The following is a 10,696-nucleotide window of genomic DNA, read 5'->3' as shown; positions in this document are numbered from 1 at the left end:
ATGACGTCTAGAAAGATCCGAGAGGCATTCAGGCCCCTCGGAATCAAGGGACGAGTATGAGAGAAAAATCGTAGCCAACTAAGCATGAGACTGAAACCGTGATACAACAAGTGGACTGTAATTTGCTTTCACTGATAAACTATTCTGAATATCTGTGAATACAATGCGTGTCATTCTCAATTTAATTAATTATTTTTTAAATATTATATACTGTATATGTGATAATATTTATTACAATATTTCTATGATTCCGACGCTTATTCTTTAAAATGTAAGACCGTGATAGTAAAGTTAGTCACTAAAAAGTTTATTTTAATTGTTTTCTGCACTGTCTATGTTAAGGACGAGAATTACAAAACGTCGGAATCTCTTTACGTAACGCTTTTTCATATTTCCCGAGAGCCCGTGAACATTACATAGCAATAATCCCAGTACTCCGCTCGGTGGCGCAATGTGCAAAGGAACAACTAAACTTCTAAGATAGGATGGAAAAAGAAAAGTGCACATCTTAAACTAGTTATTGTGGATGCAAAATATATGCAATAAATTCAACGACCACCAACTTATTAAAGAGTTATTACAAAAAAAGTAAGTGAAAAAGAAAGAAAGGGCCAGGTCACTTGCACTTTTGTAGTATCCTATTCAAAGTTATGGAACATGTCCTCATGACAAGGCTTGATACATTTCTACTTACATTAGATAATCAGTTTGGTTTTAAAAAGAAACATGGTATAGATATGTGTATATTCACTATAAAGGGAATGACTGCAAAATATGTGAGTTTGAATACCATTGTATTTCTGTGTTTTAAGATGCCTCTAAAGCCTTTGATGGTGTCGAGCATGGGAGATGATTTCTAAAACTGCTGCAGAGAGGGGTCCCAAAAGTCATACTTGGGATATTAATATACTGGTGCAGTAACCAGACAATGAGGGTGAAAGGGGTTGTGCAGTACTTCCCCTTTTTCTGTTTCAAACGTTGTATGTCAAGGTGTATTATTGTCCCCTGCCTTATTTAATGTGTACATGAATGATTTGTCAGTTCAGTAGAGTTTGTGTACTAAGGGCTGCCTGGTTGGTAGCTCTCTCATTAATCATCTCATGTATGCAGATGATCTTTGTTATTGTTAGCCCACAACAGCTGGTTCACAACAGCTACCTAAAGTATGCCCACAATATGGTTTTGAGTATGACATTAAATTTAATGTGGAAAACAACAAGATAACGATAGTTATAAGCCGGGGAGATTAAAAATGTATTTTATTTGTGTAATACTCCACTCATGGTGTGTATAGAAGTAAAATATCTTGGTCGCATATTCTCATATGATCTTAGAGACAAAGATACAGTATATATATATATACCACCAACACTGCAAACTATATGCTCAGGCTAATATGTAACTTCACAAGTTCAGTGTGTGCTCTTTTAACAGTATTCCTTGTTTAAAGGATGTTTGTAGACAGTGTGATGTTTTTTGGGGGGCGGGGCTTAGCTGGAGGCAAAACATCTCAAATACTATAACCTGTAAACACCAGATGCCATATTTCAATGCTTTGGCAAGAATAGATGAGGAAAACACATATTTTTGAGAATATACTAATACACCTACTCCCAGAGACCGTGAGTATTATTTTAAAAAGTTGACTCTGATGGGACGATATTCACCGACCCCTACACTCTGACTCACTGGATGGATGATTTGACCAAAGGACGAAGCATTTGTCAAGTGAAGTCTCTCCTGCAACAATATTACAAGAAGTGGAATAACTGTAGAGGGTAAATGAACGTAGTAAATGCAACTTCTGCTTGGACACCACTGAAACACACAACTAACTTTGCGTTAGCTAGCGGTTAGCATTAGCATTATTCTGTAACAAGAATCTCCCAAATAATGATTAACTTATTCAGCCACAATTTATTCTAACCCATAACGTTATCCGGGCTGAAACTGATGATGCCTTACACACTGTATTAATCTTATCTGATTTGAAGTGTGCACGTTGGTGATTGTCTCACGCCAATCTCTTCTTTTAACCGCCTAAGCAAAACCAAAGTCGTGTACGACTGGCAGCGGCTGGTGTGTGATAAAACTTCAAGTTAGTGTTTGTAATTTTTCAGTTTTGCCACCAAAAACACAGCAAGATGACGTTTTCACAGTTGACCGTGTCAGTGTTCGCCTCAAGCTTCCCTCTGTTTTGCCTCCAGCTAATGTAGTGACGTCACAGTGACGTAGGCAAAAAAAAAAAACGTCACACTGTTCACAAACTGTGAAGGGGTCTACACTGCTTATTTGTGGTGTAGATATAAGAAGAGCAGCTTATAGAAGCTTACAGTGTTACCTATAATGACTCTATGAGGCTGTGGATGCAGATGGTTCCTGCCAGTTACTACTTTAGTTTGTTTTAGTTGTTTGAGAAATTTAATGGGAGGTTCTCCTATATATCTTGAAATTTTTTAATGTCCTTATTCCGTTTTAGTCTACTCGAATAAGAAAGAAAGGAACATTTTGTGCTTGTGTGTCTGTGTACTCCTATAATACAAACCATTCTTTGCTGGAAGGAGAAATAAGCCTTTTACCGGGTCCCTCTTAGCCGCATGATGACGTTGTCCTGCTGACACTGAGGATGTGACCCTCAATGCCGGGCTCTATTTTTAGCTCCAACCTCAAGGGCCGGACAGACAAACAGGGCAAACTGTCACTCAGACCACCTGCCACACTCGGGCAGCCTGCCAAGGCATGCTGGTTGCACAAGTCTGAGAAAAGAATACGAGTTGTTGCCGCTCTGACCTTCATCGGCTTTGACGCTTCCACAGAATTTTGCCACATGGAAAACAAAAACCTCGCTGTCCCTGCTGGCCTCCTCCGTGTTTCTCGACAGCTAAAGAGGGAGTAAAACACAAACATGTATGTATGTAGCTGGTGGGCAAGGTCATGTTGCTGCTGCTGAGGACGCAGATGTCATGTATTGTTTCTGGGAATGTGGGGATTTTAAAGGGGAATTCCACCAAGAGTTGAGGTCGTTTTAAATGTCAGGGGGGGAGTAGTTTGTACTCATCACATGTTTATAATATCTCCTGTGACATTGTAGCTTTCTCACATCTAAGAATAAAGACCAAATGATGTATTCAGGGTATTATTTATATATATATAAACCAAGGGAAAAGTATGTTGCTTATCACATTATAGAAACGATTTATAACCCACTCCCACTGTTAATAACTTTTGGAGGAATTACCATTTTGCAAAGCCACAGTTTTTTGTTGTAGATGCGATATTAGTTCAATAGAAAAGGTAAAGTAGATCATCTTAAAGAAAGGAAAGAAACTATTTTGTCCACATTACAGCTGTCACTAGTCAACTATGAAACAGCTGTAGATCTGCTCCTTGCAGACCTACATCTAATCCTTGTCTAGTTCTATTCTTGGTGGCTGTAGCTTAGCACCTTATATTTGGAGTACACTCTCTTCTGTGCACGGTATCTGCTTTTTTTATGTGCTTAAAGTTTATTTCATGAATCTTGATTATTGGGAGGCAGCCGTCCAACATGACACTTCTCTGTCCTCGAACGAAACCAAGACTGAACTCAAACCTGCACAGAAATCAAATGAAAAGTCCAAAGACTTTCAGACTTCATTGTCTACAGTAGAATCACTTACACCATAGGTCTTCAACTTCAGAGGGGTTGCAAAATCTTTGGTTGACATTTCTTATATATTTTTTTAATTTCCCCCACAAATTTCTTTAAATGCACGTTAACATGAATTCAACAGGATGCAGAAGACATTATCTTTCATTCACTGAGTCACACAGGAGCTCAACTTCACACCGTTTCACACGGAGCGTCACACTAGCCGAGACCTGTCAATCTAAGCCTCCTGTATTTACTGTAGGCCCCGCCCCTGCCGCTGCTGAGCCAATCACGAGGCCTCACAGCATGTCCAGCCCCCAGGTTAAATCCCATACGCAGAAGAGAAGCTGATCAGCCAACTGGGCCTAAAATGTTCTGGTGATTCTCTGTCCCTGCTGCATTTAGCTGTGTTTAAAGTTATAGCTAAAGCTTGAATCTGTCAATTATTTGCAGCCTAATGTTGCACATGTCTGAAATTATAATAATAATAAAAAGAATATTCAAACCTGTGTATTATTTGAATAATATTAGGGCCACTGGTTGGAATAGGGAAGCTTTCTGTAAGATTTCTAGGCTCTCTTTAAGTTAGAAAGGTTCTCCAGTTGTCAGGCTGCTTAAAGTTTTGTGGGTAGGACAATATTAATGTTTGGCTAAGTGCTGATACGACACTAAAAGCAGCGTTAGGTAGAAAAGCCCGGAGGCACTAAAGCACTAAATTGCTAAATGCATGCACTATATAGTGTCCTTTAAGGAAACTGATAAAGAAATATATTCCAGCTCACATCTCTTGCTTCTACAACCCTGACAATACAAGGCACCACATTTTATAGAAGCCAAAATGACCACTGCACGATATGTAAGTATTCAAAGCATAAAAGTGCAGTGAGTAAGTGAAGAAGGTTTATAACAACGTGCTTCCTGAACCTCTCCAGTCATTCAGGTGAGACCAAGACATACGAGTCGGGACACTCAGAGGCAGCTCGGGTTTTTTAACTGTATATCATTTTATTTTGCGTTCTCAACATTGTCACAGTACTAGTTTTACATCAACAGGGTTTTGTCTACTTAGAAACAGAATGCATAATAAAATAAGAGCACTCCTCCCTTCCCTTTGACTTCAAAAGTGGACTGTGAGTGTGAGAAAAACGGGAGCATCACAGGAAAAGTCAGAAGCAGCGTTTAACCGCGTAACAGTTGTTCATCTCTAGATCCTATGATAATTCAGTCCTGTCGGAGGCAGAGAGAAGCAGTTTAATGATTATGTAAAGATCAGAGGGGAGCAGGAATGCACCTTCAATGTAACTGTCGACATTGAATAGTAACAATAATAATAATAATTATTAATAATAATAATTTACAGGCTATATACATATGATTCTTATTCTTAAACCACCCACCTGCCCTTAACGCGTTTCCTCTATTTCAACGTCGTTCCTTCATCAAGTTACAATAGATTTCCCTATTTACACTCAGCAGTACACTGCCTTTGTCTTTATGCTGTACAGTGAAAATAGAGCTGAAATGCATGCCGGAGTAGAGTGACACGAGTTTCAAAATGAAAAAGACACACTAACAGGCCAGAGATGATCTAGATGTAAACAAGCATCAGTCAGAGGAAACAAAAGCTACGCTGAAGGTTTAGGATCAAGCGTGCGGCTTGACAGAACAAAAAGTACAGTTACAAAAAAAAAGTGAAGAAGAAGAAGAAAAAAAGAGAGACAGTAGGCATCAATGGCATGCAACAAAGCACCTCACATGGGATCTGGACACGTTTTACAATAGATCAGTCTTCTAAATGAACGGGAACGAGTTAAAACTCTCTGATGAGACGTAATGAAGCTAACGTTGTGCCTTGGCTGCAGTCTGCACTGTCACTGGATAAAGTCTGTTTAGTAACCAGAGTCTGGACTGAGGACAGAAATTATTTGATCATTTGCAAGATTGTGGTGGTCGCCAGTACATGTGTTATTAAACTGGTTTAAAATGTAATGATGGTGTAAATATTGGCACTGGGACGTGAAAGGGCTGTGTTTGAGAAATTCAATATATTCAATTCTACAGTACGTTACAGTACATTAAGTACAGTAAAATATATTTTAAATCATGACAAACATATTTAAACAGATTCTAATCTGTAAAAACCTTATAGAGGTTACAATAGAGGGTATGGACGTGACGTCACAGCTACCGAAGTCTCCATGGTAACGGCCACTGAGTGACAAAACGTGACAGTTGAACATGGAGATTAGCAGCATTAGCTTGAATCATAGACTTTAATAGCGTCTAAATTGTAAAAAATAAAAATTATGATGAATAACTGTTTTGCGATTGACTGAACCAACAGATTTGAAAATCAGTCGGAGATATATTTTTTACGGATGTAAGTAAATGGATCGCCGCATTACGAAGAAACACCTGGAATCCAGGTTCACATTTAGTGTCAGATAATATTAATTTATGCCGTATTTATTTTTTTTATTTTTATTTTTTTGATGAAGTCAAACCTTAAGTTACTTCTTAAGTTGCGTTCTGGAGGGCTGTCAGATAAGATTGTGGATGTTGTTGTTGTTGTGTAGTTAGTGCCGACTGTAACTATTTAAGTTCCAACAATAAATAACAATAAAATAATAAACGGAATATTAGCGACCACTCCTCGTCATCCTTTTAACGCTACAGTATTATATGACTAACGTTACTTCTCAGTAAAGCTCTTAGCGTTAGCATCATTTATTTAGTTACATTTATCACAATGAAATGACGTAAAACTCACTGAAACTGAAGCCAGTCGACTTTTCCAAATCCATATTACCTCGTATGGATCATTATTGAGTCCAGTTGTCCTTAATTTGATCTGATAATCCACATTTTTCCTGGTCTCTCTGTATTTACTGACACATTTTACTGTGTTTTTGCCACTCAGGGGGCGTGGCCCCAGGTGGCAGTGACGTCAATGCGTACCCTCTATTGTTAGGTGCTGATTAATGGAAACTAAATGCTTTATGAATCATTAACAGTAGCTTTTATGAGTTCTTTAGGTTGTTTAAATATACCTGACATATTGTGATGACATAGGCTCCTCCATCATCTCATGAGAATCACGAGAAAAAAAAAAGAACTCAAAAAAGCTATCACATCATAGACACTATGGACTTTGCTGTTTTAACAATATTTAGGTTGCCAGGTTGTGCACTTGTTTTTTGCAGGTGTTTGTACTCCTCCCTGTATTCCTCCTGAATCCTGACTGACCTGTAATCGGTTTAGTTAAAGGTCTGAAAGTTAACCAGAGTTAATAATCATGCAGCGTTAAACAAACAAGCGCCAATTTAAACTTTTAAACCGAGTGCTTTGTGTCTCTGTTGATCAGCGGACAAGTCGATGTCCGTATCATCCTCTGTGTGTGCTTGTACCTGCGTGTGTGTTTAACTTGTGCGATTACAGACCCACTCATGTAAATAATGCTCCTACTAGTGGAGGATAAATACTTAGACTTGAGAAAAAGACTCAAAATCTATTCAGCGATAATGTTTTAAATGCAAATTCAATGGATTACTGGATATAAACTTCAATGAGAACTAAGTATCTTATACTATAATTGACTTCATACTGAGGATAAACACCAGACAATTTCTTTTTCAGCACATGGCAACTCAGAAATATGTTAGAAATGTATTACTGATATTAAACTCATCAGTTCAGAGTGTAATTGAATCGAATCGGTTACGACTTACGAGCCATCTATAAAAGGTGTCTTATTTGGAAAGAATACTGATCTATTGGTATTATGTACGCACCACTGACAGAGACAGAGACAATGTGAAGACAAGAGAGGACACTCAGTTACCACTTTGATTTTCAAATGACCGAGCACATCTTTCTCGTTGCGTCGACTCTAAACGCCGGCAAGAACGCTCCCCCTCGCGGCCGTGATAAGACCCGGTTAGAACTACGGTTGTACACTAAGATCCAGTAAACTACTGCACTGCATGTGGATCAGAAAAAAAAAAAAAAAGATACAGATTTGGTTATCGTCCAGAGCGACACAAAACACGTAGTTGACTTCAGTTAGCTGTAGTTGAAGAACTATTCTAGCATTCATTTTAAACAACAGTCAACTTGTAACACTGATATAGTTTGGAAATACACAATAGTCTGAAAAGAGCCTCAACATACACCGTTACATGCAGTCACTGTCTGTGTTACATTCTTTATTAGTGTGAAAGGTCCAGTCCTTCCAAATCCACGTGGGATACCTGCACTTCACTGAAACACAGAGGAAAGGATGACGAAGGGGGGAGACAAAACTAATAATAGTGAAACCAAACAAACAGCTACCAGATTGTAGTTGCTCTAAAACCAAAAGAAAAAAAACAAACAAAAAAAACACATATTGCACAAGTAAAAAAAAAAAAAAAAGCATCTGATAGTCTTTAAGCAGGTACATACATGACGTCTGCCACTGATATCAACTAAGTAGAACAAGTGCTGTGTCTATTATCACTCTGAACAGAAGAAACGCTCCGGCCGTCCTGCCTCCGCTCTCTCTGCACACGCCGCAGACACTGTGCGATGGGATGACTCAGAAGAAACAACCAGCCGCCCCGTAATATGTCAGAAAGATGATTGATATAAAACTGCCATTTGCACGGGTGCCGTCGCCATCGCAGAATGATAATTAGTGATTTGTTTTTTTTATGTACTGCGGCGTCCGTGTGGCTCAGAGGACAACGTCACGGTGTCGTCTCGCTGCTGAAGAGACACACGGTGAAGCCGAAGAGGGACAGAGCACGCTCAGCCAGCTGAGAGCTTCCACCGGTCGGGGCAGTCGCGTCGCCGTTTTCCCTGCTTCCCCCCTCGACGACTCCTCCAGCCTCCACGCCGAAAATCCTCGTCCCGCAGAGCAGGTCTGAAGCTTTCCCACTAGGTTGCAGTAGAACATTTCCTATTCGTATTGTTTGTTGGACTACAAAAATAGTTTAAAAAAAAAAAAAAAAATCAAATAAAGCGAGGGTGTAGGCGAGCAGCCGTTACTGAAGGGCGGACATTCAGAATTTCATCTGCTTGCTCAGCGTGTCGCCGCAGCATCGTTTTTTTTTTTTTTCCAGAGCAGGAGAGACGACTCCGATCAGAACCGATGAAAAGTGCAGTGGATGAGACTGTGGGCAGGCCGGCGCGCACCGGCCATGAACAATCTTCAACTGAGTTCTAACTCAAAGGCAACCATTTACAGTAGTATTCCAGCGTACAACTGCCTGACTAATACAAGCTCCGATTGGTTTCTTCTTAACAGTGAGAGTACGGCACCTGTGTGCGAGTATAATACTGAGAGTTTTACTTGATGCCGTTTGTTTGGTAATAATAATTCGAACGATAACAGCTGATATTATTATTTTTTTTTTACAAAATACTATGCACAATATACATTTTCTTTTGTGACTAACTTATTAAATGCTTGAATAATTGGCACATTTATCACTGCTAACAGAGATATCACAGTGCACTGTGAGCTACCGCTACATTAAATACTTGTACAGCTACTGCCGAGCCTGACCGCCTGCCTGTGGATCCGTTCAGCCGACAACAACCCTCGCACTGGATAAAATCACTTCTTCTTCTTCTTCTGTGTAATATTAGGAAGCGAGATATTTGATTGTGTTCCTTTAAAGTACTGAGGAGAAACAACAGTAGTCGTGGTCGTTGTGCATGCTCTTGCGTTGCCGCCTGTTGCTCCTGCAGCAAACAGACTTGTGACAACTGGAAAAGACGTGTCGGATGAAAAAGAAAAAAAAAAAAAAAGCTGAGGAGGCACGGGATCTCGTCTGGCTTTTACATTCCCAGACCAGCGATGCACAGTGCGACCGTCTCGTCAGCCGTGACAGCCAAAAGAATTCGAAAGAAGTCCAGTCAGAGTGCGCGGGGAGGCCCCCGCGTGGCCCTCACACCACCGTGCTGATGCCGCTGTGCTTGGGCTTGGTGCTGCTCTGCACCTGGGAGGAGGATGGCGGCGGCGGGCCGTGGTGGTGGGGGCCGTGCGCGGGGTGGGGAGGGTGCGCCTGGTGGCTCCCGTGGCCGCCGTGCTGCGCGTGAGGGTGAGGCGGGTGGGGCGGGTGGGGCGGGAAAGGCGGCTGCTGGCTGCCGTGCGACGGGGGCGGGTGGTACTGGTGCGGCGGGTGCTGCAGGTGGGCCGGCGGGTGGTAGTGGTGGTGGTGGTGGTAAGGCGGAGGGTTCTGGGCCACGTGGCAGAACTGGGCGTGGTGCGGGTGCATGGAGGCCGGCGCGTCCGTCTCGGAGCGGGCCGTGTGGTGCAGGTTGGAGGGGTGCGGGGTGTGGGAGATGAGGGTGGGGTGCGGGGACGGTGGGGTGGGGCTCGGGGACTTCACCCGCCTGGTGCCGAACAGAGATCCGAGCAGCGAGGAGGAGTTGGGCAGGGACTGGCCGCTGTGGCGGGACGGGCAGTCGCGGCTGGAGGGGCCTCTCCGGCGCATGTGGGGGCTGCTAATGATGGACCCCTGCAAGAGAGACGAGAGTCAGATCGCAGAAACAAAAAACAGGGGATCCAGAGCACCTCGAACAGCTGAAACTGTCTGCTTGGCTAGAGGGATGTAGCTGACACGCACGGACGTGGAGACTCCGCCGCAGTGTGCACGGGCCTTATTGAATTCTTTTCACCGCAACGCCGACTGCATGACCAGCTACAGCTGAGCCCAGATCCCCCGTGATTGGCTTGTGTTGCCTTGTGGAAAAGTGTCTCCATTTCCTTTTCCGGTTCACTGCCTTTGTTTGTCTACCCATGCTAACGTTTCATGGTCGACTCTCTCTAAATAGTCCGGAGGCTGAGTTTGCCGAGCCCGTCAGAGCCTGCGGTATCTGCACTGTCACGAGCAGACAAATAGCCTCATGCGGATTTATACGCTGTTATTATGTGGTTTTCACAGATAACAGTGAGTTCTCTACTTTTTTCGCTCGACCCCGCTGTGGTGCGGGGACAGAAGCCGCAGCCTGTGGACTGGACACTTGACATATTTGCGTCTGATTTTTTTCCAAATTTCCACTCAGCAGGACAGACAA

The 10,696-nt window shown here is 42.1% G+C and overlaps 1 protein-coding gene across 7 annotated transcripts in view; it reads right to left on the bottom strand.

The window, feature by feature from the left end:
- Nucleotides 1-4,611: 4,611 nt before the first annotated feature.
- Nucleotides 4,612-10,696, bottom strand: part of iqsec1b (IQ motif and Sec7 domain ArfGEF 1b) — a 178,648-nt gene continuing 172,563 nt past the window's right edge. For 6 of the 7 annotated variants that reach the window (XM_047582022.1, XM_047582027.1, XM_047582025.1 and 3 more), the window contains one exon: nucleotides 4,612-10,137. In XM_047582022.1, coding sequence (XP_047437978.1) covers nucleotides 9,565-10,137 — 573 coding nt within the window. In that variant the 3' untranslated portion in view covers nucleotides 4,612-9,564. The remainder of the gene's footprint in view (nucleotides 10,138-10,696) is intronic. The other variant, XM_047582028.1, reaches the window with a different exon arrangement.

Source organism: Mugil cephalus, chromosome 4 (assembly GCF_022458985.1).
Source record: "Mugil cephalus isolate CIBA_MC_2020 chromosome 4, CIBA_Mcephalus_1.1, whole genome shotgun sequence".
NCBI lineage: Eukaryota > Metazoa > Chordata > Actinopteri > Mugiliformes > Mugilidae > Mugil > Mugil cephalus.
Note: the sequence above shows the minus strand (reverse complement) of the source record. Positions and strands in the feature narration are given on the sequence as shown.